Source organism: Hemitrygon akajei, chromosome 12 (genome assembly GCF_048418815.1).
Source record: "Hemitrygon akajei chromosome 12, sHemAka1.3, whole genome shotgun sequence".
Classification (NCBI taxonomy): Eukaryota; Metazoa; Chordata; class Chondrichthyes; order Myliobatiformes; family Dasyatidae; genus Hemitrygon; species Hemitrygon akajei.
The window spans coordinates 88,648,500-88,676,454 of record NC_133135.1 but is presented as its reverse complement, the minus strand read 5'-3'; the positions used below and the strand labels follow the sequence as shown (position 1 = coordinate 88,676,454).

Here is a 27,955-nt window from a genome sequence, read left to right as displayed (position 1 = left end):
TTACTTTTATCACTAGCTTCCGATTTAATTTCTGATTTACCCCGACTATCCATACTAATACCCATTTGGAATGGTTTACTTGGAGTAATCTTATTCTTGTGGGTTAAAGCATACTCATCTGCTAACTTAGCAGACTCTTGCAACATGGCAGTGTCCTTTTCATCCAAATATGTCTTTATATTATCAGGGACACAACTTTTAAATTCCCCAATCAAAACCACCTCTTTCAAGTTGTCACAATCGTCATCTATATTTTTGGATGTGCACCATCTCTCAAAACACACAGATTTGTCGTTGGCGTCATTCAATGTCTGTAGTGAGATGCTGAAGATGTTCTATAGGTCAGTTGTGGAGAGCGCCCTCTTCTTTGTGGTGGCGTGTTGGGGAGGAAGCATTAAGAAGAGGGACGCCTCACGTCTTAATAAGCTGGTAAGGAAGGCGGGCTCTGTCGTGGGCAAAGTACTGGAGAGTTTAACATCGGTAGCTGAGCGAAGGGCGCTGAGTAGGCTACGGTCAATTATGGATAACTCTGAACATCCTCTACATAGCACCATCCAGAGACAGAGAAGCAGTTTCAGCGACAGGTTACTGTCGATGCAATGCTCCTCAGACAGGATGAAGAGGTCAATACTCCCCAATGCCATTAGGCTTTACAATTCTACCGCCAGGACTTAAGAACTTTTTAAAAGCTATTATTAATGCTTTTTGAGATAGTGATTTAGATGCATATCATATTCTTTACTGAGTTAAGTATTGTATGTAATTAGTTTTGCTACAACAAGTGTATGGGACATTGGAAAAAAGTTGAATTTCCCCATGGGGATGAATAAAGTATCTATCTATCTATCTATCTATCTAAATTCCACATGTCTGGTTCACAGATTTCTTCTGATTTTACAAGACAATTACATCATCCCAATATCACAAGACAATTACATCATGCTTATGAGAAACTCACAACTCTCCACTTGTGTAACTTGATTTAACGGGTGCATCTTGTAACCCAGCAATTCCCAGATTTTATGTGCTTTGGGAGTGCTCTCATTCTTTAACTGTCTTGTTTCGTTGCTTTTCTTCTTATTTTTCTCTTTTGTCCTCATGGCCCCAATGAACCATTTGGCCTGATCAACTCTACAATTTACCACCATTGCAACGCTGACCTATCAGCAATATTCCCTTTGTCCTGTCAACCTTGTCACAGATTTTCTGCAACTTAAAATTAACCCATTCTCTCTCTTCACATAATTCTGACACATAGATTGGGTCCCAGGCAGCTGAAAGCTTGACTGATATAGGACAACAGTGGAGGGAATCTGTAAAAGAACAAAACATCAAGGAACATAGGATTCCCAGAGTGTTGTAAGGCTGGAGGAGGTTACAGGGAGAGGGAAGTGTGAGGCTCATGGGATAGATTTAAAGTAACAAGATTGTTAGGTAATAATTCAATATAGCTATTAACTGCCTTGGTGCTTAAACTGGAAGATGGATTACAAGACTGCTTGGGTAACCTGTTTCTTAAATAACTGCATTGATTTGGCTTGTTGGTTAAAGTGTGGGCAGTGTACCAATCATTCACTACATGCTGGAAATTTCCATGCAGTTTTGTATGAGTTTGCAGATTTATCAATATATTTAAAGGTTCTATTTCCTTTTCTTGCAGAACCAGAGAAGATGGACTGTTTAGATGATGTTGGCTTTGATACAGTGCCCACTGCAGGTTTACTATTTCTGAATTATCAGTATTCTGTATCAGTAGGATAGCTGTTGCAACTTTAAAGGTGTACCTTTGGCATGAAGATCAGGCAAACTGATTCACATGGCTGGGATTCATTGCCCAAACTGATGTTGGACAGGGTAGTCTATAAAAAAAAAATCCCTCTTTTGAGTTAACTTTCATCTTTCTTCGGGTTAACTAGTAAGATACATATTGCTATTACACTTTATTATTGTGAGGATGTGTCCAAAGGTTCCCTTGAGTGGAAAAATGAAATATCCTCACTGATTCTTGGGAATTCCTGGCCTATGACTGTTCAAAATGGAGGAGGAACACTTGGGATGACATTATCAGAGGTTCTTTGTAAAAGCTGGAAGAAGTGCAACCACCTCAAAATGTACTCATACACCAGCTCAGGAGATGCTAATTGGGCAGGTGTAGGGGTAGCCTATGAGTAGAGTCTGTGGAAGAGTCGGCAATTCTCACACTGGCCTCATCAATCACCTCAGAAACCACAAATTTGGAGTCAAGCAAATCATCCTTGATCTTAAGAGTCTGCCTTAAAAATAATAAATCATTGAGAAAATGGCAGTTGAATATTTCTGTATTATTGGCATTAACTGATACTAGTCACATAGCATGTTACAGTTGGCTGAAATGAAACTGTTTATCATGGACCCAGCTACCAAATATGATTTGTCTTAACTTGGTTATTAAGTAACTCCTTATCCAATAAATCATACAGCTAGTAGTTTCATGAAAATGAGATTTTCTCAAAAGATGAGTGACTCTTGTGACATAGTTCATGATTCAGGAACTAAAGAAGTTTCAGATACCTGTAAATGGTTCCTCATGCTTCTTACAATGAGAACAACTTCTGGAATTATATGTTTGCAATCTGCTTTCAGATGGGAACCAGGCTGAAGATGACAAAGAACTTGTGGCATCACTTGAGAGTCCTGCAGGCGAAGGTAGTATTCCTAAAAGTCAACCTGTACACAACATCCCTGTCGACCATTACCAAGATTTGCCCCACTATCCCAAAGAACAAAGGACAAAGCACAGGCATTGTTGTGTACAGATTGACTTTTAGTTTTCCTCAAACTATTTCAGGTCTTCCAAAGTGAGCATTTTTTTTTGTTTCCCTATTTCTCTCAATAAAATTCTGTGGATAAGAGTGTAACCAGTTCTAGAAGGAGCCATGTCCTTGATCACTTTTAATGTCAAGAATAATCATTGTTGTGTACAGATTGACTTGAATTAGTAAATTGTGGTGTCATTCTTACTAATCCAGTTGCGGAGAATTTGAGTAAGATAGTGTAAACCAAGATCTGAATATTTTATTGTTGATACTCAGCTGGTATTAGTTAAGCTCCCTTATGTTGTATAACCTGTGTCTTCTCAGTAAAGCCTGTGCTTTGTCCTTTATCCTTTGTGATGGTGGGGTGGTGAGATCCTGGAAAACATTGCAGGTCAAAGGTTTGAGAAGGTGTTGCCAGATGAATGTGTAAGGTATAGTGGATCCCCTATTTTTTTGATAACTACCCATGTGTTCTTTTTCTATCAACACATGTAATTAATGCATTTAGAATAGTTGGATTCATTTGTAATCAGATTTCCTATGGAAGGTTACACTGATTAATTGACAGGTCTAGTTTTCATGCACTTTTCAAATCTCTGGTCCAGTTATCTATCTGATCCTGAGCCAAGAAAGTAGCATTTGAATGGTTTTCCACTTATGGTTAATAAAAACTCAAAGGTGACTCTATACTACTTGGCAACACACACAAAATGCTGGGGGAGCTCAGCAGGCCAAACAGCATCAATGGAAAAAAGTATAGTCAATATTTCAGGCCAAGACCTTTCGGCAGGACTGGAGAAAAAAAGCTGAGGAGTAGATTTAAAAGGTGGGGAGAGGGGAGAGAAAGACACCAGGTGATGGGTGAAGGGGGCAGGCTGAAGTAAAGAGCTGGGAAGTTGATTGGTGAAAGAGATACAGGGCTGCAGAAGGGGGAGTCTGATAGTTGAGGATAGAAGGCCATGGAAGAAAGAAAAGGGGTAGAAGCACTAAAGGGAGGTGGAAGGAGATAAGGTGAGAGAGGGAAAAGGGGATGGGAAATGGAGATTTGGGGGAATTACCAGAAGTTCAAGAAATCAATGTTCATACTGGGTTGGAGGCTACTCAGACAGAGTATAAGGTGTTGTTCCTCCAACTTGTGTGTGGCCTCATCACAACAGTGGACATATTGGAATGGGAATGGGTGGCCACTGGGAGATACCGCTTTTTCTGGTGGATGGAGTGTAGGTGTTTGCTGAAGCGGTCTCCCTATCTATGTCGGGTCTCACCGATATCCAGGAGGCCACACCGGGAGCACCGGGCACAGTATATCACCCCAGCAGATTCACAGGTGAAGTCACACTTCACCTGTAAGGTCTGTTTGGGGCCCTGAATGGTGGTGAGGGAGGAGGTGTAGAGGCAGGTGTTGCACTTGTTCTGCTTGTAATGATAAGTGCCGGGCGGAGGATCAGTGGGGAGGGACAAATGGAAAAGGGAGTCACGTAGGGAGAAATCCCCGTGGACAGCAGGAAGTGGGGCGGGGGAAAGGGAGGGAAAGATGTGCTTGGTGGTGGGATCCCGTTGGAGATGGCAGAAGTTGTGGAGTATTATGAGCTGAATGCGGAGGCTGTTTCCCCATTGGAGATGGTGGAAATTCTATACTACTTGGATTACTTTTTAAGAGTTTTTAAAAATTTAAACTGAAGTTATAGTATGGGAGCTCAGTGCCAGGTGTTGTTCAGCCTGCAGTATGTGGGAGTTAAAAGATACTCCTGACAGTATGGATAACCACATCCTTGCTGGGTGCCTTGTTAGAACATTTGTGTGTGTTTAAAATAATTTAACAGGGAAATGAGACATAAAGGGGAAGTATAATAGCAGATGAGAAACATAGAACTTGTGGTGAACTACATCTACTTGTCTGGACATGCCCCTCTGCTGACTGCTCCTGTGGCTCCTCCCACAGACCCCTGTATAAAGGCGATTGGAGGCACTGCTCCTCCCTCAGTCTCCAGGATGTTGTGTGGTGGTCTTTTGCTGCTAATAAAAGCCTATCGTTCGCCTCCCGTCTCCGAGAGTTATTGATGGTGCATCAGAACTACAGAAGGAAAATGATGTCTATAGACATATGGAAGGAATGCAGGATTGGATTGGATCTATTTTAAATCAAAGCAATTTGTTGAGTAACGCTGGTGAATGAAGTAGTGATTAACATCTGGAAATATGGTACTGCTATCAGAGAGACATGATTGAAAGAAGGACAGGTCTGGCAACACAACATTCTAGGGTCCAGAAACTTTAGGTGTGACATAGGGATGGCAAATGAGGGAGTGAAATTGCATTATTAATCAACCATTCCATATTGTCGTAAAGAGGGAAGATATCCATGAGGATGAAGCTTAGAAATGAAAAGTAGGTGATCACTTTGCTATGAGTGTAAAGCAATCTCCAAATTGTCAACAGGAAAAGGAAGTATAGGCAAATTATATAGAAGTGGAAAACTAATAACGTAATAGGAGTAGATAGTTTCAACTTCCTGCATTATTGATTTGAGGTACTTTAGTGTGAAATGCTTAAAGAAACAGTAATTTTTACAACACAGCCAGAAAAACCTTTTGAGCCAGTGCGTGGATACGCCAATGAGAAAAGGGGCAAAAATAGATTTAAAAATCTTAGGGAATGTAGCAGAGCACATGGAGGGAGTGAAAATAGTGTTTTTTTAAAAACTGTAGATGCTGGAAATATAAACGGTAAAGAAATATTCTGCAGGTCAGCCTGCTTCTTTGGCAAGAGCAACAGAATAAATGTTTGGGGTCAGACTTTGTTAGAACTGAAAAAAGGAGACAAAAGAAGCTGAGAGAGGGTTTGGAGAGTTTTGGGGGGTGAACGGGAGTTGTTAAAGAATGAGAACAGAGACGAAAGAACATGGACCCTTGTGGGAGTTATGGAATGCAGAGGAGGACAGGGTAAGCAGATCAGACTGGCATGTCCTCTATTCGGAGAAAGAAAGGGAGGGGCAAGAAAAGCCAAAGTGATGAAATATCACAGTTGTGGTAAGGGTAGAGAATGGTGATCCCTGTAATGCAGGGGTTTACAGCTGGGGTCCACAGACCCTTCGGTCATGGCGTATAAAGAGTTGGGAACCCCTGCTGTAATGTGAGGTGGAGTACTTAAATTAATTTAGAGGTCAAAAGCGAAGGCACAAGATGGCAATGGCATGCAAAATTAAAGATTCTAAGAGCACGAAGGTATCCTGAGAAATTAAAAGGGTAATTAGGGAGAAAAGAGGCAAATTGTGTCTGAAGCCTGAAACGATGGGTTACATCTTAAATAGTTTTAATCTGTATTCAATCTAGAGAATGACATTGTAGTTGGAGATTCAGGAAGATTGGTGAAATTTTTTTACTCTGAATTTTGTCAGTAAAGATGATGTATTAGATGTTTTAGCACACTTAAAAGTGATAAATTCTTGGGGCCTAGCATGGGGTGACAAGGGAGGAAAAATGCCAAATGATTGGAAGTAGTGACACCTTTATTCAAGCAGGGCATCAGGGAAAAGCCAGCTGGCTCTGGCCTGTAAATCTAATGTTGGTTATGAAATTATAGGAAAAATTCTGAGGGGCTGGATTATTCTGCACTAGGGATCAGTAATTGATCTGTGATAGCTTGGCTTTTAGGGGAGATGTTGTGTGATTAATTCGATTGATGCACTTAGTTACTTCCTTGAAAAATTCACAGTAGTGAGGTTGACCTTATATACACCTTATATACAAACTCAGGTTGGAGGAACAACACCTTATATATTAATTCCACATCCCATTCCCATTCTGATATGTCTATCCATGGCCTCCTCTATTATCAAAATGAATCCAAACTCAGGTTGGAGGAACAACACCTTATATACCGGCTGGGTAGCCTTCAACCTAATGGCATGAACATTGACTTCTCTAACTTCCGTTAATGCCCTTCCTTCCCTTCTTACCCCATCCCTGACATATTTAGTTGTTTGCCTGTTCTCCATCTCCCTCTGGTGCTTCCCCGCCCCCCCCCCCCCGGTCTTTCTCCTGAGGCCTCCCGTCCCATGATCCTTTCCCTTCTCCAGCTCTGTATCACTTCCGCCAATCACCTTTCCAGCTCTTAGCTTCATCCCACCCCCTCCAGTCTTCTCCTATCATTTCGCATTTCCCCCTCCCCCCACTACTTTCAAATCTCTTACTATCTTTCCTTTTGGTTAGTCCTGACGAAGGGTCTCGGCCTGAAACGTCGACAGCGCTTCTCCCTATAGATGCTGCCTGGCCTGCTGTGTTCCACCAGCATTTTATGTGTGTTATAGTGAAGTTGATGCAGTTTACATGGAACTCAACAAGACCTTTGAGAAAGTCCCATGTAGCATACTGGTCCAAAAGGTAAGAGCCAGTGGGACACAGGGCACTTTGATAAAATAGATCTAAAATTGGTTTGGTAAGGAGAGACCAGAGGTGATGGTAAAGGCTTACTTTTGCAATTATAAGTTTGTGATCCTTAATGTTTGATCTATATACTAATGATATAGATATACAGGAGATATGATCAACTTGTTCACAGATGAAATTGGTGATGATGTCAATGATGAGTAGGGTGGTCTTCAGACACAGAATGATATTCATGAGTTGGTTAGATGGGTAAAGAAATGGCAGGTGGAATTTAATTTTGAAAAATGTGTGATAGGCATTTGGGAGGATTAGTTATCTAGAAAATGATCCTTGAAGTGCTAAGGGACAGTTTATTTATTTTTACTTATTGAGATAGTGTGTGGAAGAGGCCATTCTAGCCTTTGAGCTGCACTGCTCAGCAATCCCTGAGTTTAATCTTCGCCTAATCACGGGACAATCTTCAACGACCAATTAACCTACCACAGTCTTAACCAGAGCAGCAGAAGAAACCCACGCAGTCGCGGGGAGAATATACAAATTCCATGGGAGTTGCCCTGGGTTTCTGGTACTGTAAAGCACTGTGCTAACTACTATGCCACCATGCCACTGACCATGGGATCACTGAACGCAACAGCACAGACAAGGTAGTTATAAAATAACATGGGACATTTGTCTTCATTAGGCAAGGCATGGAATACAAGAGTGGGAAGCTTATAGTCCAATTATATAAAACATTATTTGGGCATCACCAGTCAATACCTTGTAAGGAGAATGTGATTGACCATTGTTGCCTGGAATGGAATGTTTTAATTACGAGGAGACATTGGATATTCTGGGTTTGTTTTCTTTGGCAATTGAGAAGGTTAAAGGAGCGGATCAAGAAGCACAAAATTATGAATGGCAGTGATAAGCTTGATGGTCAGAAACTTTGCCCCTTAGCTGTGGTATTTATAACCAGCGCGCAAGAGTTTAGGGTCGGGGATAGGAGATTCAGATGGAAATTGACAAAGAATTCTGTTTTTACCCAGAGGATCATTGAAACCAAGAATTAATTTTCTGAGGGGGTAATGGAGTAAGGTTCTTTCACAGCATATAAGAAATACCAAGCCATGCACAGAAGGAGACCGAGTGCTGAGAAATGGGTTATATGATAGATCTTTTGATTCACTATGTCTATATGTGCTTCATGACTGTGATTCTAATTGTGGTCCCTTTCCAGATGCTGTTGCAGAATTTGAGATGGAGTTTGACAGAGTACAAGACTTTTCAGGGCCAACAATATTTTCTGGTACTAGATGCTTTACTTTTTTGTGTGAAATAACAATGTTCTATTTTACTGTTACTAGATTGATGTGTAAAGTCAGATAGTTGGGAACAGACATCGGATAATTGCTGCACAGTCTTGGGAGTCATTTATTTTCAAATATTGAAAGTGGTCCAAGTCTGTGATCCTTTTAGTTGGTGGTGGGGGGAAGGTGGTGGAGAAATTGGTGGAATTTTTTTTTTGTGTTTGTGTGTGAGAGAAGATTTTCTTGCATTCAACTCAAATATTAGTTTTGTCTCAGTTCTATGCTGAAGAATACACCTTGTTCTGTTTTATATTCAGCCCAAAATAGTACTGATTATTGTTAAATCTACAGCATGGGTTGTGCCATCAATTTAATTAAAATATTTCTCATTTTATTCTGTCTTTATATTCAAGGGATTTCTTGCTCTTGTCCTTCAGATATAGTGCCAAGGTTACTTGCATACAGGATCTGTCGAATTATGTGTAGAATGATTTAACAAGCATGGAGCAATTCAAAAAGCCCTACAATTAGCAGGAAAGATGTTATTACTTGAATACTTCCATAATCCATATCTTATTTTGTCCCTAAGAATGAGGAGAAGCTGTGTGAGAGGCCACACAAGTGGATGATTTTCTTGCAATTTAATTGTGTAGGTTACCTGATCAGATGGATTTCATCATTTACTTCTAACAAATTAATAAAAACATACTTGTACTGTACTTTGGGAAATGTAGAAGCTGCTGATTAATTTGTTGGGGAATAATATATTAAACCAGAGAGCTTCTATTGTATGTCACCTTCTCTATGGTAATTATGTTAGAAATATATTTGTTTCATAGAAGTGCTTCTCTTTTTCTGTGTTCAGATACTGCTACAGTGTGGAGTCTGTGTTAGCTTCACAGCAGTTTGAGAAATTAACACAATGTATACCATAATACACTAGGTACACTACATTGCTCCATTCACTGACTGAGTGGAGATATCATTTAATATTCTCTAAAGTAGGAACAAAGGAACGTAACATTTTGTGTTTAATGGAATGCTGGCTGATGGATGAGATACCGGATCATGCCATTGAGCCCTCGGGGTTTTCTCCCTGTTCCAGGCAGACACGTCAGAAAACCGCCCTGAGAAGAGTAAAGGAGGTGGGGTATGCTTCATGATCAATAATGCCTCATGCGACCCCTGGAACATGCATGCCCTCAAATCCTTTTACTCCCCAGATCTGGAATACCTTGTGCTGCAGTGTAGACCTTTCCGGCTGCTTAGAAAGTTCACGGCTGTTATTATCTCAGCCGCAGGCTGATACTGACCTGGCTTTCAAGGAACTGTATGAGACCATCAGCACCCTGAAGAATGCACACCGGGAGGTTGCCTTCATCATTGGCTGTGACTTTAATCTAGCGTTGCTGACTGAAGTCTCTCCGAAGTTTTGTCAACACATCCAGATGAGCACATGGGGAGATAGCATACTTGGCCACTGCTACTCTCCCTTCCGCAACACTTATAAAGCACTCCTTTGCTCCCTTTTTTGAAAATCAGATCACACTTCCATTTTGCTGCCAAAATAAAGGCAGAAACGGAAACAAGAGGCGGCCATAGTTAAAACCATCCACTGTTGGTCCAATCAATCGGCCTCCTTGCTACAGGACTGCTTTGATGATGTCGACTGGGATGTCTTCCATGATGAGGATGTCTCCGAGTTCATGGATGGAGTCACAAGTTTCATCCGGAAGTACATCGAGGAAGTTGCCCCCAGAAATTGGTCAGGGTCTATCCAAACCAGAAAGCCTGGATCAACAGCTCTGTGCGAATAGCACTTACCGCACGACATAGAGCATACATTGCTGGTAATCAGCAGGAGCTCAAGAAATGCAGCTACAGTCTGCGCAAAGTCGTCAAGGCATCGAAACAACAATACAGAGACAAGATTCAGACTCAACCTTCCACCAACAACACATGTAGCTTATGGCAAAGGCTGCACACCATCACAGATTTCAAAGCTAAATCCAGTGACATTGCTGCCTCTCTCCCAGACGAGCTAAATCCTTTTTACGCTCAATTTGATGTCACCAATACTGAGCCTTTGAGGAGGCCTACAGCTGATGTGATCTGCACTTCGGTCATCTCTGAGGCTGAAGTATGCAATTTTTTTAACTAGTGGACAATCGCATGACTGTGGGACCGGACAGCATCCCAGGGCAAGTACTCAGGATGTACGTGGCACAACTGGCAGGTGTGTTTACAGACATTTGTAATCTCTCCCTCTCCCAGTGTAGAGTGCCCTCCTGCTTCAAAACATCCACCATTGTTCTGGTACCTAAAAAAAAGCCAAGGTAACATGTCTGAACAGCTGGTGTCCTGTTGCACTCGCCTCAATAATAAGTAAATGGTTTGAGAGGCTGGTCAAGGACTACATCTGCACCATGCTACCACCCACACTGGACTCTCCCTACAGTTCGCCTACTGACACAACCAATCAACAGATGACACAATAGCCACAGCTCTACAATCCGTCCTTGCACATCTGGAGAAGAGGGATGCTTATGTGAAAATGCTGTTCTTGTACTACAGTTCAGCATTCAACACCATAATTCCCTCCAGGCTTGACAAGAAGCTCCGAGACCTCGGCCTTGACCCGGCCTTATGTAACTGGATCCTGGACTTCCTGTCAGATGGCCGACAGTGGTAAGAGTGGGCTCCCTCACCTCTGCCTCTCAACACAGGTGCCCCTCAGGGCTGTGTATTAAGCCCCCTCCTTTACTCTCTGTATACCTGTGACTCTGTCGCCACCCACAGCTCCAATCTGCTAATTAAATTTGCTGATGACACTACACTGATTGGACTAATCTTAAATAATAATGAGGCAGCCTACAGAGAAGTCATCACCCTGACACAGTGATGTCAAGAAAACAACCCCTCCCTCAATGTCGCAAAAACAAAGGAGCTGGTTGTGGACTACAGGAGGAATGGAGACAGGCTAGCTCCTATTGACATCAATGGATCTGGGGATGAGAGGGTGAACAGCTTTAAGTTCCTCAGCATACACATCACTGAAGACCTCACGTGGTCTGTGCATACCGGCTATGTGGTGGAAAAAGCGCAACAGCGCCTCTTTCACCTTAAGACAGTTGAAGAAGTTTGATATGGGCCCCCAAATCCTAAGAACTTTCTACAGGGGCACAATTGAGAGCATCCTGCCTGGTATGGGAACTGTACTTCCTTCATTCGCAGGACTCTGCAGAGAGTGGTGCAGACAGCCCAGCGCATCTGTAGATGTGAACTTCTCATTATTCAGGACATTTACAAAGACAGGTGTGTGTAAAGGGACCGAAGGATCATTGGGGACCTGAGTCACCTCAACCACAAACTGTTGCAGCGGCTACCATCCAGGAAACGGTACTGCAGTATAAAAGCCAGGACCAACAGGCTCCAGGTCAGCTTCCTCCCCAGGCCATCAGACTGCTTAACTCACACTAACACAAATGTATTTCTATGTTATATTGACTATCCCGTTGTACATCCAATTTATTATAAATTACTATAAATTGCACATTTAGACGGAGACATAACGTAAAGATTTTTACTCCTCATGTATATGAAGGATGTAAGCAAGAAAGTCAATTCAATTGTTCCATGCATTAGCTACATTAAAGTGTATTTAATATAGTTTCGAATCAGGTTTATTGTCATTGTCTTTGATGTTGTGATATTTCTAGTCTTGTGAGAACACTACATGCAATGACATAAAATTACTGTAAATTACAAAACAGTGCAAAAAAGGAATAACAAGGTAATATTCATGTTTTGCTGTGCTCTAACTTCTATTTCTATTTATTTTCTCCCTCTTATAGATGCTGATTGCCTTCAATTGAACAAAAGAGAGTCACAAGATTATGTCGATGCAAAACAAAGTTCACAGTTTAGTGGGCTAAATACTTCTGGTAAGTTAGAACAAGCTAAAATTATAACCATAGTTTGCACGTCTGTACTTTGCACCTTTCAGTTATTTTGAGCTCATGGCTATATTTATTATTACCATGTATGCAATTTTATCTGTGAGGTTCACTTATGTATAACCCCTGGGTCGTCTCAGGCATCGCTCAAACTCGTTCTAGTCTAGGGGGAGCAGCCTTCGGCCCCGCCAAACTGGGTAATCAGCTGGTGTGGATGCTGTGTGATGTCCCCGCCTCGCCCAAAAACAGACAGTACACCTTATGCGATTAAATGAGTACAATTTATAAAGATTACTATAACTAAGCGATTACTAACGATACAGTATATATGAATAAGAGAAAAAAAAGAAAAGGCGCCAAACTTATCAAAGTCCAAACCACTTCGTGCACAATCGTTGGAGCTCAATTACTGAAGTCTCATTCGATCCCCTCCGACTTCCTCGACCTGCCTCCTGGGACCCCCACGGTGGTCGACCAGACGCTCCACACTCCTCTGTCTCCGTCTCCTCTCATCACCGAACACCTTGGGCCGGGGACCGTCGCCCAGCTTCCAGCATCCCATCCTCTCTCTCTCACTCCATCGCGCCGACTCCCCAAAAGCCCCGCCAACAATCAGTTTACAGTCCCAAACAAGCTTCCAGCACTTATCATAACAAAGACGCTAGCATTCCTACCATTAACACAGGCGTCAGCATTCCTACTTTTAACAAAACAAAGACGCCATTTTGATTACATACACAGTAACAAAGAAAAAGAAAAAACCCCCGTTACATATGCATGAAATTTTATTGCAACCTGGTGTACATGAGAATAAACTAATTGGAGTCTGATCTGAACCTACAATTTTGAGAGGTGTACAACTCGTTACAATCTTGTACTTGAATCCTTGTTTGATATAGCAATGTTACTTGTAGATCTGGTTTGCAAAATACACTACCATTCTCAAGAGTCTGAATAAGACATCTTTGATATTGCCGGAGTGTAATTAATGAAGAGAGGGGAAACCACTTTCCTGCACCCCTTACTGATCACCCTTTGACAACTCACTGAGCAGCAAGAGCATGGTGTGGCTTTGCTCACTCACATTGGGGTCAAAACACACTTGCTATCAAAGCTGCCTTATAAGTTACCACCCTATAGGTGAATTCTTGAAGGAAAACCGTTTACATGTACTGCAACAAATGCTTTAGGCAGCACAGTTTGTGCTGCTGCCAAAAAGCAATCTGGATTTGATCCTGGCATCTTGTGTAGTTTGCCTACTTCCAAGTGACTGTATGGTTTCCCCCGGAGCTCTGGTTTTCTACTACATATCAAAGATGTGCTCCTAGAAACTGGCTCCTGTAAATTACTCCCAGTATAGGAAGGTAGAAGAAAAATCAGGTGCATCGATGAGTATGCAAGAATAGGCGCAAGGTAATAAATAGAGGAATGGCACTGAGGGGTGTGCTCTAGGAGCTAGCATCGACTCAGTGGGCCAAATGGTATTCCAAAAACAGGGAGATTATATTACAGCCACAGATTGTAATAGCTATCAGTCTTCCAGATGCTCACCTTTTAACAGCACAGAGAATGATTTCAAAAGCCAAACGGAATTTTTAGGTTATTGAATATTTGAAGAAGTCCCTTTAAAAATCAATGTGTTGTGGTCTTTAATCTAATTTCTTCTTTCTATTTTTTCCTTTGTGTAGCTGATGCTCTCCCACACTCAAGCAAAAGGGAGTCCTGGGGTTTCACTGATGCAAAGCATAGTTCACAGTTAACTAGGCCAAATGCTTCTGGTAAGTGGTTAAAGCAAATACAATTGCAATGTGTTTAACAGTTACAGGAACAGGCAGGGAATAGAGGGAAATAGAACAAATGCCAGCGTGTGATTAGTTAGACCGGCATTGTGGTCAGCACAGACACGATGGGACAAAGGCCCGTTCCTGTGTTGTCATGTTTTTGGAGCAGTTGTGATCTGCGGTGTTACAGGTTGCCAGACAACTGGGACACCTTAATATTATTAAATATATTGGGAAAACACATTCAATTTCCATGTTTCACAGTGCCCCCAATCGAATTTTCTGTTTATTTTTTCACTTTTGTAGTTGGTGCCCACCAGCGCACAAGATACAGGGAGCACTGGAGTTTCACTGATACTAAACAAAGTTCACAGTTTAACAGGCCGAATGCTGCTGGTGAGTTATAAGTATCTATTAAGCAGTGGTGCATTTGCATGGATTTTTCAGTGCTGGTATTCAAATTCTGGCTTGGTTACTTTTTGCTCTTATATTTGGAATGTGAAATACTTCACAGTGCACAAATATCTGGTGAATGCTGTCTTTGGGTGGAGTGTAGCCAATCAAAATCAGAGTTGATTGTTTTTAATGGACACAGTTTGGATTCTCTTATACAGGTATGCGTCGCTTAATGTTCATGATATGTTCTGTGAAATCGGACGTTATCTGATTTGGATGTTGTGCTAACCCCATATTATATACTTAGCAAATCTATATGGAGTACTGTAGTGTACCTGTATTGACTAAATAGCCAAGAACTTACACTAAAACTGTATACTGTACACTATTATACATACATACACTATAATTTTTATATCATTTTAAACTTTAATTTTTTTCACTTTTTAAACTTTTATGTAAACATTTTCTTAGCCTATGTCACACACAATTTATCAAAGAGGATCAGGATCATCCACATCACTGTTCTCAACTTCCTCATAGTGTTCCGGTGGAAGAGTTTCAGGTTGAATAACCTGGATTGATGAACAATCACCAACAATGTAGTTTTCAGTGAAGCTGATCTTTAACAGCTTTGAGAATATTTTCTTTGTTTTTCAGGATCGTCATGATTGTCGAGTGCGACATGCCTAAATCCCGAGTAATAGTATTCACTGGTTTTCCACTTACATATTATTTAAAAACCTTTTGTTTCACTTCCAAATCAATACTTTTCCTTTGCCTCTTGCTGCTGCTATCACTAGGAGTGGTTTTGCTGCATTTGAAAGCTATAATACACTTTATGGTAATATTTTTGAAAGAAAATTAAGCAGAGAGATAACACTACTACACTCTAGAAACGCGCGTTACATGAGATTGGTTACGTTCACTACGTCATGTTCTCCGATTGGGACTACAGACATATATACAATCGGACACACTTGTACACTTAATTCATGTCCACACACTGATATTTCCCAGGGTGTTCTTAGCACAATGGTAAGAAGAAACATGCCCTAGCCTTGACTTCTGATCTGTCCCTTGATTTCAAAGTTGACAGTGGCCAAACTAGCACTTAAATTCCCTGCATTGTCCAGTCATATGTCCTCTGGTGTTTCAGCAGGTCATAGAAGGTTTATTGAGTTTGGAATTGCTGTGTCACCTGCTTTTCCAGCAGAGGTTCAACATACCATAAGACATAGGAACAGAATTAGACCATTTGCCCCACCAGGTCTGCACCACTATTCAATCATGGCTGATTTATTTTCCCATTGTACATGATCTGACAACACAAGAAAAGTTTCAAGAGGGACAATCATACAACTTTGTACCTGTCCTGTCTTTTTTGGAAACTATTCATTGTAGAATTTTCCAATCTTGTTTAAGTTAAACATGACAAATTAACTTTCTCAAATGCCTCTGCAAACCACCAAACCTGTAGATGTACTGACAATTCAATAACGCATTACACATCACCCGCAAATGGAAAAGTTGTTCAAACCTGACAAAGTAAATCCACCATTTAATTGTTTGGAATTCTCAAGTGGCTTGCCATCAAGATCATGAAGCCACCATTTCTCATGGTCCCTTACAATTCATTGGTTTCAGTGGAAAATTATACTCTTGTAACATCGCAGTGTAAGGTAAACTAGGAGTAATATCTAAGTCTAGAAAATCTGCCAACCTAGCAAAGTCCTCAGTACTCAGGATTACTGGACTTCTACTGAATATTCCCTTAAAATTGTTCAGTGGACTGAGACAGGAGGGTAAAACAATGGTGCAGCTAGCAGAGCTGCTGCCTTACAGCTTGAGTGAGCAGGCTCAGTCCTGATCTCCTTGCTGTCTGAATCTGTGGTTCCCTTCAGCATTCTGCAGATTAGTTCATTCATTAGGTAAGGATAAGTTTGTTTTCTCTGCTGCTACTTCATTAATCATTTATTTTCCTTTTGATACTGGGTTTTGTATCACTCTAATAAAGTGATTTCTTTGTCATTTAACTTGTGTATAGTGTCTCCTTTGTTTCCCAATATATATGTGAATACCCTTAGTTAAATCAGAATGGAACTCAGAATGGATTTTTTTAAATTAGTTTTTTAAATGCATTTTCTACTGTTATGAACCCCGTAACTGGGTCACTTACCAGCAAAGATAGAGAGATCCGTTGAAGTCTGATGGTACTATTTTTAAACGTTTTTATTTATAAAGGGGCACAAAAGTAAGGTTAATACAAACATTCAGATAATATACGTCGTCAATACTCAATCTAAAGCGCGGGTATAGTAATAATCATCAATAAGAAGTAGCTCTATCGTTTTGTCTAGGGGTAAAAATATTGTCCGATGGAAATATAAAAGTCTCTCACGTTCATGCAGGCTTTTAGCCTTTTGGGGACCGCTGGGTTTCATGTGTTGGAGAGAGAGAGAGAGAGATTTTCGGTGAAAAAAGAAACTTGCCCAGTCCTTTAGGATGCAAACCGTTGAATCGGGAACGTGGGTTCCCCATTGTTAGTTCGAAGTCCTTTTCGGTGTTATCAGCCACCCGTTCCCCAGGCCAGGGGAAACGGACCACACGTGGCTTCCGAATAGCTTCCCGTTATCACGGGAGCGATGAGCGATTGTGTCTCCTTCTGGTGCGTCGCTAGGGGACTGCCCCCTGCAGCCCCTCTTTTATCTTGACTTGCAGGGTTGTAGATGTCAATCAGGGTGGGGTGATGCAATCCCCAGCCCACATTGCCCGAGGGTGTGCACGTAGCCCAGCCCACGTTGCCCTGAGAGCTGGCACGTAGTATAGGATCGCAATCCACAAAGGTGTCTCCAAGAAACAATGGCCAAATCCGTTGCTTTGTCTTTCTGAGGATTCTCTCTCATTTCCTGGGTCCAAGACCCAAATTAATAGCGGTCTTGCGATTCTCAAGAAGGAGGGGGCTGGGATCATAACACTACATTGCTACAGATAAAAAAAAACCCAAATCAAAATGAAGAACCTTAATACAGTGCAAAAATAAACATAAAATAATAATATAATACAAAAAAAGATAGTTGGGAAAGCACCCAAATTGAAGACATGTAAAATTAGTATCCCCCCCAAGCCCCGCAACAATAAAGAGCTCCAGACCAAACACAACACAATATAGAGAATATAAATCAGGACATTCAAACCCCCAAAGCTGTAAGTACATTTAAAAACAGAAGGTATTAATGCCTACTACCAAAAAAAAAGGAGCTGAAAGCAAGGGACCGAAAAAAAAACCTTAGTTAAGAGGAAGGTTATGAAAGTAGTCAATAAAAGGTCCCCAGACCTTATGGAACTTTATATCCGAATTAAGAACTGAATAATGAATTTTTTCAAGGTCTAAGCAGGACATAATATCATTAAGTCATTGAGCATGCGTGGGCGGGGCAACATCTCTCCATCTAAGGAGGATTAAACGTCTAGCCAGGAGAAAGGCAAAAGATAATATTCGACACTTAGTCGGACTCAAACGTAAATCAGTTTCACCCAAAAAACCAAACAGAGCAATTAAAGGGTTAGGTTCTAGGTGGTGATTCAGAATATAAGATAAAGTTATGAAGACATCTTTCCAAAATTTCTCCAAGCTAGGACAGAACCAGTACATATGAATAAGAGAGGCCTCGCCCCTTTTGCATTTATCACAAAGAGGACTAATATTAGGGTAAAATCGAGATAGTTTAGATTTAGACATATGGGCTCTATGAACAATCTTAAACTGTAAAAGGCAATGGCGAGCACAAAGAGAGGTTGAATTAACCGATTTGAGAATCGAGTCCCAAGTCTCATCAGATAAGGAGATATTTAAATCATGCTCCCAAGCCATTCTAATTTTATCCGCAGGGGCACGTCATAAGAGTGCTAATTTATCACGAATAAATGATATTAAATCTTTACCCAGTGAATTAATAGAAAGAAATAAATCCATAAAATTTTTCTCAGGCATTTCAGGGAAGTTAGGAATTAAAGGGTTAATAAAGTGTCTAATTTGGAGATATCTAAAAAAATGAGCATTAGGCAGATTGAACTTAGCAGAGAGCTGTTGAAAGGATGCGAAGCGATTATCAATAAAAAGATCTTCAAAATGTCTAATGCCCTTCCTATACCAATCATGGAATGCTGAATCATACGTAAAAAAAAGGTGATTATGTAAGATAGGGCTAGAAAAGGAAAAACCATAGAAACCATAAAATTTCCTAAACTGAGCCCATATACACAAAGTGTGTCTAACAAGAGGGTTAACAATTAATCTGGACAAGCTACTAGGGAGTATAGAGCCAAGAAGTGCAGAAATAGATAAATCTTTAGTGGAACTCAACTCCATTGCCACCCAATTAGGGCACTCAGGTTGGCCATGGAAAAAAGACCAAAAGGTAGCACAACGTATATTGGCTGCCCAATAATATAAACGAAAGTTAGGTAGAGCCATGCCACCCTCTTTTTTAGATTTTTGGAGATAGACTTTATTAATTCTAGAACGCTTATTCTTCCACAGATATGACAAAATGATAGAGTCTAAGGAATCAAAAAAAGATTTAGGAATAAAAATTGGGATTGATTGAAATAAATATAAAAATTTAGGGAGAACATACATTTTAACAACATTAATATGACCTACCAAAGACATAGATAGAGGTGACCATTGTAACAGACTCTGTTTTATAGTATATGAAAGATTGGCAAAATTAGAATGGATTTTAAAATATTTTTTGTTACAGCAAGCTTATTAGGATGTTATAGGATATGACTGGATGTCCTCTGAGGAAATGTTGTTAAGGTTGTAACTCTTTGGAATTGAGAAGAATGTGGGAATATCTTCTGCTTGTTTCTTAAGGAGAAAAATGAGGGAGATGCTGAGAGGATGTTTCCCACATGGGAAAGTCTAAAACCAGCAGTTGGGCTCTTAGAATAAAGGGGATCCATATTAAAGGCAGAGATTAGGAAGAGTTCCTACTTTGAGGATTGAGAGTCTTTGGAACAACTTGCAACAAGAGAGCCACAGAGCCAGAATGTATATATATTCAAAACTATGATAGACAGATTTCTTGTGATTAAGGGAATTGGTGGTCACAGGAAAAGAGACAAGGCATGAAGAATTTCCAGTTAGCTATGGTCAGTTGGATGACAAGTTGGACCTCTTGGCCTCACAGTATTATCATGGACTTGCACTGTATTTTGTCTTTAATTGTAACACTTTTTTTTAGGATTCTGTTATTGTATATTTTCTTGTACTGCCCTGATGTCCCAATGTGATGAAATGATCTATATGGGATAGCATGCAGAACAAAAGTTTTCACTGCTTCTTGGTACATGTGAGGATAATAAACCAATTGCCATGATCATGTGGGTGGCAGGCTGAATGGTCTACTCCTGTTTTCACTTCTTGTGTCTTATAGTGAGTTATTTGTGGAGGATGCTTTGCTATCCCTAAATTACTGTTTCCTTTTTTTGAAGTGGTTGGTCATCAACGCTTCAGTTACAGGAAGCCCCAGATTTACACTGACAGAAAACAAAGTTCACAGTTTATCGGACCAAATGTTTCAGGTAAGTAACAAACTGTGAAAGTGCCAAGGTTGCATTGCTAATTCACAATAACTTTTTAAAATATGGATTTATTATATCTTCCTGAGTTTCCATTCACTTAGAAAAATGGATCGCAAACACTATCTGCTGATGGAATGTGGCATTGAATGGGCAGTGTTGGTCTCCTTCATACACTTCAGTTACAACAGAAAGACATTTCACAGATTTTACATATTCCTTCCACTCCATAGTGAGATACAGCAAGGAAATGATGTCTTAGCTGCTCTGCAAGAGGAGTTGAATATGACTGACAACTTGCTCGAGTTATTTTGGGTCTTATATATGACACTGCATCTGGAATATTGTCTACAGGTCTGGTCTCCTAACAGGAGATAATATTTGCAGTGTTGGGAGCACAAGAGTTCATGAAACTGATTTCTGGGATGGCAGATTATTTTGTGTGAGAAGGGATTAAATAAACTGTATTTAAACGTATAACAATATAAAAAATAGGAACAGGAGACTAAAATCAGGCAAGATCCTCTTCCTCCAAACACTTCCCTATCCCCTGACAGGAAGATCCTCTCCCAAATCAAGAATCGGGTTCAAAAAGGCAGCACTTGAGCAAGTAGTAGCACTGTACTGTTATGGTGAGGTGTAATGCACAACATCAGGCTCATATACTGTATCTTGTTAGTTATTTAATCTTTGAAGAAATGCCTTTGTGATATATTTAATGTTTGTCCTTGAATCTGTTATCCCCTCTCTCTTATAGATGAGGGAATCAAACATTCAGCACACAGGAATAAACTGAGTTAGAGTTCCATTATAACACAAAATACTAATGCATTAATAAAAGGCAGTGTGATTTTCTCATGATTCAATTATATTTTAATTTCTTTTTCTTTGAGATGTGTGTATTTTTTTTCTTTTATGATACATGAGGAACTATGGGCTTAAAGGGTGCTAAGTGAGGATTCACAAAGTAATCCAATGCTATACCAGATACAGTGAGCAAATATAGCCTCAGTTCTACATTTTACTTAGAGGAGCTGCAGTGCAATTGATAAGTTAACACAAGAGATTCTACAGATGCTGGAAGAGCATAAAAGTGGGGGCTGATACACAGATGGAAGCAGGTGAGGGAGGGGATAGAAAGGTGAAACAAGAGAGAAGAAAGAAGAAACTGAGGGGAATAGGAATGTTGGTGTTGAACAGATGGAAACCAGGTTTGGGGAAGAGGAGACTTCAAAATGCTCTGCCTGTTAGATAGTCAGATAAAAAGTTCTTTTAAAGAGAATTACTGTGCATGTAATTTAGGCCAACCTTGACATATTTGGGGATCTAGACATCACTGAGAAAGTCCATCCCTAATTACCCTTAAGAAGGAGATGATGAGTCATCTCCTATAACTATTCTTCCAGTGAATGTGATACCATAATGTTCCTGGGTGAGGTCGTTAGATCATCTGGATCAAATGGACTACACCCAGGATTCTGAAAGAGATAGCTGAAGAGATTGTGGAGGCATTAGTAATGATTGTTGAGTTCAGCTTCCCAAACACTTTCTCCTTAGTAATAGCAATTTCACTCAATTCTGCACCCTGACACTATCAAACTCCAGCATACTGCTAGTGTCTTCTAACAGTGAAAACTGGTGCAAAATACTTACTTAGGTTGTCCACTATTTCCTTGTCCCCCATTACTGCCTCCATGGTGTATTTTTCCAGCAGTCTGATATATACTCTTGCTCTCTTTTACTCTTTGTTTATCTGAAGGAAGTATTTCTTCTTTGATAGTATTGGCTAGCTTCTCTTCATATTTTCATCTTTTCTGTCCATATGACTTTTTCAGTAGTGTTACAAGAATTACCCTTATAATAACGATTAGTGAGGCACAGTGAATCTGTATTTACCGACAAGTAATTTTTATTGTCTCAACTAAAAAGCACATGGGTTCACAAACACATTCACAAAATGGGTTCCCCATTGGAATTCCCTAACCCTCCATGAACAGTTAATGAAGGGAAAAGGTATTACCCAGGAAAGGAGTCTACGCTGACCAGGTGTTCCTCGTGGTACTCATCTCCACATGTTCATGGGGGTCCTCTTTATTCACGATGGTTGGTTTCTAGTCACTGAAGAGTTACTGCCCTATGTATTTGGAGCTCCTGACTCTTCTCGTGTTCCTTATCAGTTGAACTGGTGGATCTCCATCCCATTGGCTCAAGGTCACCTGACCTACTTGGGTTACTTTCTTACTGGTTCTTGTCCAGGGCTACAGCTAACATTGTTTCATGGTTCTGCCCACCCCAGCCTTGTGTATTTGTGTCTTCCAACTCTGACTGGTTCAAACCAGTTAAATGAGGTGACCCAGACAGAGACTAACGAGATTACAGACTGCTTCTTTGGTAGGTCTGGAACTTTACATACTAAGGCTACGTCCACACTACACCGGATAAATCCGTAACCGAAGCTTTTTCTCTTCGTTTTTACCCTCTGTCCACACTAAAATGGCGTTTTTGTCCCTCAAAACTGGAGCTTTTCAGAAATGCTTTCCAGGGTGGGTATTTTTGAAAATTCTGCTTGGGCAGATCTGTGTGGACTGGGTAACCGGAGACTTTTGAAAACGCTATCAGATGGCAGGGCGCTATTTCTTTGTTTTCTTGAATGCAACCTAACAATTTCAGAACAGACGGCAACGAGACTGAAGCCAGTCTGGTGTTGGTGTTTAACTATGCTACAAGATCATCTACCCTATTGTGTATACTGCGTGCTTTAAAATATAACACCTTCAATCCAGATTCATCACCCTTTTTGATTTTTGTCCCCATATTACACTGCAATTCATCCCACTGACTGCAATTTTATCCCATCATCTGCCTGTACTTCCTGACAAGTCTCACTGCACACTGCATGTACTGTAGTTGTATACCAACTGCCCCATCTGGTTCCCAACCCGCTGCCAAATTAGTTTAAACCCTCCCCAACAGTTCTAGCAAACCAGCCCACAAGGATATTGGTCTCCCTAGAGTTCAGGTGTAGCCCGTCCCTTTTGTAGAGGTCATGCCTCCTCCAGAAGAATTCCCAATGATCCAGAAATCTGAAACCCTCCCCCCCACCAGTTCCTCAGCCACGCATTCATCTGCCAAATTATCCTGTTCTTATCCTCACTGGCGCGTGGCACAGGCAGCAATCTAGGAGGTCCTGCTTTTCAGCTTTCTACCTTGCTTCCTAAATTCTCTCTTCAGGACCTCCTCTCTTTTCCTACCTATGTCATTGGTGCCAATATGTACCAAGACTTCTGGCTGTTCTCCCTCCTCTTTTAGAAATTTTCATATCATATATCAAATACATCTTATGGAAATGTTTGTTTGATGAACTTCAATAAAAAAAAATTACAAAAGAAAATCTAATTCTGATAGGACTGAATGGTGATACTCAGCAACTTTCAGTGAACTGTGAACTTGGACAAGACTTCGCAGTACCTTAGTGTTATTAAGGAGTATACAATGAATTACATTTTTTTTCATTTGATTTCCAAAGTGCAACATATACACTTAGCTAGATTAAGCATCATCTGCCATGTCTCTGTCCACATTTGCAATAATTGATCCATAGCTTTCTGTATTCTTTGATTTTCATATCCACCAATATTTGTTTCATCTGTAAATCTGCTGATTCATCCATCTATATTTTTATCCAAATCACTGATATGTATTACTAACAAAGGTCCCAGCACCAATCCTTACAGACCACCACCAATCCCAGACCTCCACTGGAATAATAACCACCTGCCCATACACTATTTCTCTTCTGCAGACAAGGCAATTTTGAATCCAGATTTTGCAATTCACCTTGGATCCCGTGCAGCTTTATCTTGGAATCAACCTACCATGAGGGAATTTATCAGGTGCCTTACTAAAATCCATATAGATAATATCTACTGCCTTACTCTCATTACTTCTTTGTCACTCCTCAAAATCTCAATCAAGTTTGTAGGAAATGACTTTGGCTGCGCAAAGTCATGCTGACTTTCCAAAGTAGATCATGTCTTTCAAAGTGTGCATTAATCCTATCCTTCAGTATCCTCTCCAAGAGCTTCCCTACCACTGATATGAGGTTCACTGGCATATAATTACTGGAATTACCCCTATTTCCCTTCTTGAACAAGGACACAGCACTTCCTATACTGCAGTCCCCCTTGTTCTCACCTGTTGCTAGTGAGATCCTTGTCAAAGCCCCTGCAATCTCCTCACTTGCTTCTTTCAATATTCTGTGATAAATTGGACATGTTTTTAAGATCAAAGCATACATTTTCGAGCAACACAAAGAACAAGATTTTTTACACAGCGAATGGTAGATGCTTGGAATGGGTTACCAGGGTAATAGTGGAATAGGCACTTTAAGGAGCTTTTAGATACATGAACATGAAGGGAAAGTATGATAAACAGCAGGAGAATATGCAGTATAGATCAGCATTAAGATCAGCATAACATGGTAGGTTAAATGGCCGGTTAATGTTGTACTGCTGTATCTTCTTTGAATTCCAGAGGTGAGAGCCTAGACAGCTGATGTTCCTGGAATATCATAAGTGTGAAGATATGTACAGGACCAAGAACTCTAGAGTGCCATAAAACAGCTTTGCATAGAAGTAATTCTAATTGTTTTCTTCTAAATATGTTATTTAATTTTGCCTATTGTATCCAAGACTGAGAATCTTCACTGCTGATCTGTAAAAACATGTTTTGATCTGGTGTGAGGCATTGCAATCTATTTTGCCAGGAAAAACACACAAAGGGACTTATTGTACTCCTATCTTTCCTCAGGATCCAGGTACCTTTTCTGGAAGTTTGCAGTTACGCTAATTGTACTGATTGTAATTTTGAGCATCTTTGCATACTGGCACTGGACATCTGAACATACTGCTCACCAGCTGATAAAAGAGAGAGAGGTTTGCTTCCTCAAGAATTGGAACAAGATACAGAACAGGTTCCCAAATCAACGTGAGGAACTATGGATACGCAGTAAGATTTTATTGAAGAAACATGCAGCCAAAGCAACACCCACTTCGCCTGCTGTACTAATGTTTGCTGCTGCTCAGGATGCACAGAAAACCTTGCATTGTCTTGCACGTGAGATTGTGGGAGCCTATGCCTCAGCCTTCAATTCTGGTGTGGTAGAAATTGATGGATCTGTAAAGAAATTCCTCAACAGTGATGAAATGAAGTTGGACATAGACAACCAGTTAATGTCTGAGTTTAATAAAGGAAAAAAGGCAGCAGTTATTTATCACTTTCAGGATCTGCCACTAGGTTCTTCCCTTCTGTTCTACAAATACTGTGACCATGAAAATGCAGCATTCAAGGACATCTCCATGTTGATCACAGTGACACTGGACAATTCAACACTGAAACCAGATTTGTCTCTTAAAACCATAGAAGAAATGGTGCACAACTTCCTCAAGATGAAATATTGCTCTGACACCCAGGTTGCACACCAAGAGACAGTTAAAGACAAACTGAGTGGCCTCTGGAGCCGCATTGCCCATGTGGTGCTCCCAGTCAGGCCTGAAAATGAAATTGAAGCTAAGGACTGTCCAGAGATTTAAAGAAATGCATTTTTAGCATTACATTGCTAAAAATGTCTGGTTAGGTCAATTGTGGAGAATATTTTATAAATGTTATCATAGATAGAATCTGGATCTTGTATTTTCTAGGGTTGGTGGGAAAAACAATATATTTTGAAGCTCTGCTTATAAGAATTTATTATTATTACTACTGTTTTTTCTGTGTCCTCTTTAGCATATTGTTGTCACCTCTAACCCGAACTTGCACAGCCAATTTATATGAAAGATGTAATGGTGGCCATTGCACAACACTGTATGTTATGCTGTTTGCTGCATAAAAGGAGAATCTGGCTGGATGGATTCCTGGAGCTTTAATTACTCTCACTGTTTGCTCCAATAGTCCCACCTCCAGCTATTGAACCATTAAAGTGTCTATTGTTACTGGTGGGAAAGACAGTTTTCATTCAAAGATGCATTTTCTTCAGAGCTTCAACATCTTTGTAATGAATAAACAAATGTACAAATGTTTCGAGAATACTTTTAAAACCGTTTAGCTTTGTTTCTGTTTCATTCTAAGTGGTTAATAATTCACCAGAGATCAATTATTAATCCAAACTATGTGCATAGCACCACTAATGTCCATACAGTAGTGAGAATAATCTGGGAGTGGAGGGTTGAGTTAATCAGCACCATATCATACCTAGTAGTACCCTGGACAAAATTGAAAAGCAAACCTATTTGTGTAACCCCTTGACTGTAGTAATTCCATGTTCCACGGTAAAATTGGAGAGAAGATACCAGAAGATGCTTGTACACAGATAAATATTTGTGGGTTTGCTGGACTCAAGTCTAATTATAAATCCAATCATTCCTGGTGCTACCTTGCATACTTTAATATTGTCATTGATAACCCATTCCATCAAAAACAGCATCTACATTTTCTAAGCAAGCTGTTGATGCTTTTATTCTGAAATCTATAACAATGCTTTGAGTTGGGATTGTATATATTTTTATAAAGCTATTCTATGTATTTGTTACCCTGAGGAAGGACCAAGATTTTCATCAAGTTGCATTTGATTAGAGTTCATAATAAAAGCTTGTAGGAAACTTATGATTGACATTTTGTTCCTCTTTTGAAAATAAGTTTGATGAAAACACTACTTTATTCCAATATTTCTAGTGGAAATTTAAGATCATACAGTGCCCTTGATTGAAGGCTGGGAAATGAAAGGAGGCTGTAGCAGCATGGAGGTAAAATTGGCTAAGCAGCAAGAAACACTGAATTGTTGTATATTAGATGATGGAGAATTTGTACAGTGCAATTTTCTGCTCTCATTCTCTCTTTCCATCTATTTATCTATATGTATCTATCTCCAATAGGACTTGTGGATTAGCAAATTTCTGCACAACTGTATATTATCTATATCATGCTAAACAAATTTTAGTTTGTTTTCTTTTTAAGCTGTTGCACAGTATTATAATAAATTTCCTCTTTAAGTTTAAAGGGAGTATGAGAAATGGGATGCTGATCAGTTTAAAGACAGACAGAAGCAAGACCCCTTAAAAATTGGAAGGAGCATTGGGGACTAGGGCCCCTGAAAGCTAGCTGGAAACAAACACATCAATCACTAACTAAGCCAGATACAGAACCATCAGGTTTTCTGAATGTTTGGATCATGGACACCTGTACACCTGCTCATTAATGCAAATATATAATCAGCCAATCATGTGGCAGCAACTCAATGAATAAAAACATGCAGACATGATCAAGAGGTTCAGATGTTGTTCAAACCAAACATCAGAATGACCATGGAATGATTGTTGGTGCCAGATGGGGTGGTTTCTCAGAAACCTCTGATCTCCTAAGATTTTCTCTAGAGTTCACAGAGAATGGAGCAAACAACCAAAAAAAATCCATTGAGTGGAGTTATGCTGGCAAAAATGTCTTGTTAACGAGAGAGATCAGAGGAGAATGACCAGACTGGTTCAAGCTGACAGGAAGGTGATGTTAACTGAAATAACCACACATTACAACAATGGTAAGCAAGCAGTAGAGCATCTCTGAATGCACCTTGAAGTGGATGAGCTACAACAGCAGAAGGCTACAAACATAACCACTTTATTAGGTACAGGAGGTATTTCCTCTAATGAAAGTTCTTTCTGCACCTTTCTCATTTTTCAAGGTTTAGCTTTAACTAGTATATGATTATTT

General features: G+C 40.2%; 1 protein-coding gene across 2 annotated transcripts in view; it reads left to right on the top strand.

The window, feature by feature from the left end:
- The window catches only part of LOC140737274 (uncharacterized), a 105,256-nt gene extending 78,402 nt beyond the window's left edge, over positions 1–26,854 (top strand). For both annotated transcript variants that reach the window (XM_073063641.1, XM_073063642.1), the window contains 8 exons: positions 1,661–1,717; positions 2,623–2,685; positions 8,403–8,471; positions 12,327–12,416; positions 14,117–14,206; positions 14,516–14,605; positions 20,108–20,197; positions 25,004–26,854. In XM_073063641.1, coding sequence (XP_072919742.1) covers positions 1,661–1,717; positions 2,623–2,685; positions 8,403–8,471; positions 12,327–12,416; positions 14,117–14,206; positions 14,516–14,605; positions 20,108–20,197; positions 25,004–25,785 — 1,331 coding nt within the window. In that variant the 3' untranslated portion in view covers positions 25,786–26,854. The remainder of the gene's footprint in view (positions 1–1,660; positions 1,718–2,622; positions 2,686–8,402; positions 8,472–12,326; positions 12,417–14,116; positions 14,207–14,515; positions 14,606–20,107; positions 20,198–25,003) is intronic.
- The last annotated feature ends 1,101 nt before the right edge of the window (positions 26,855–27,955 follow it).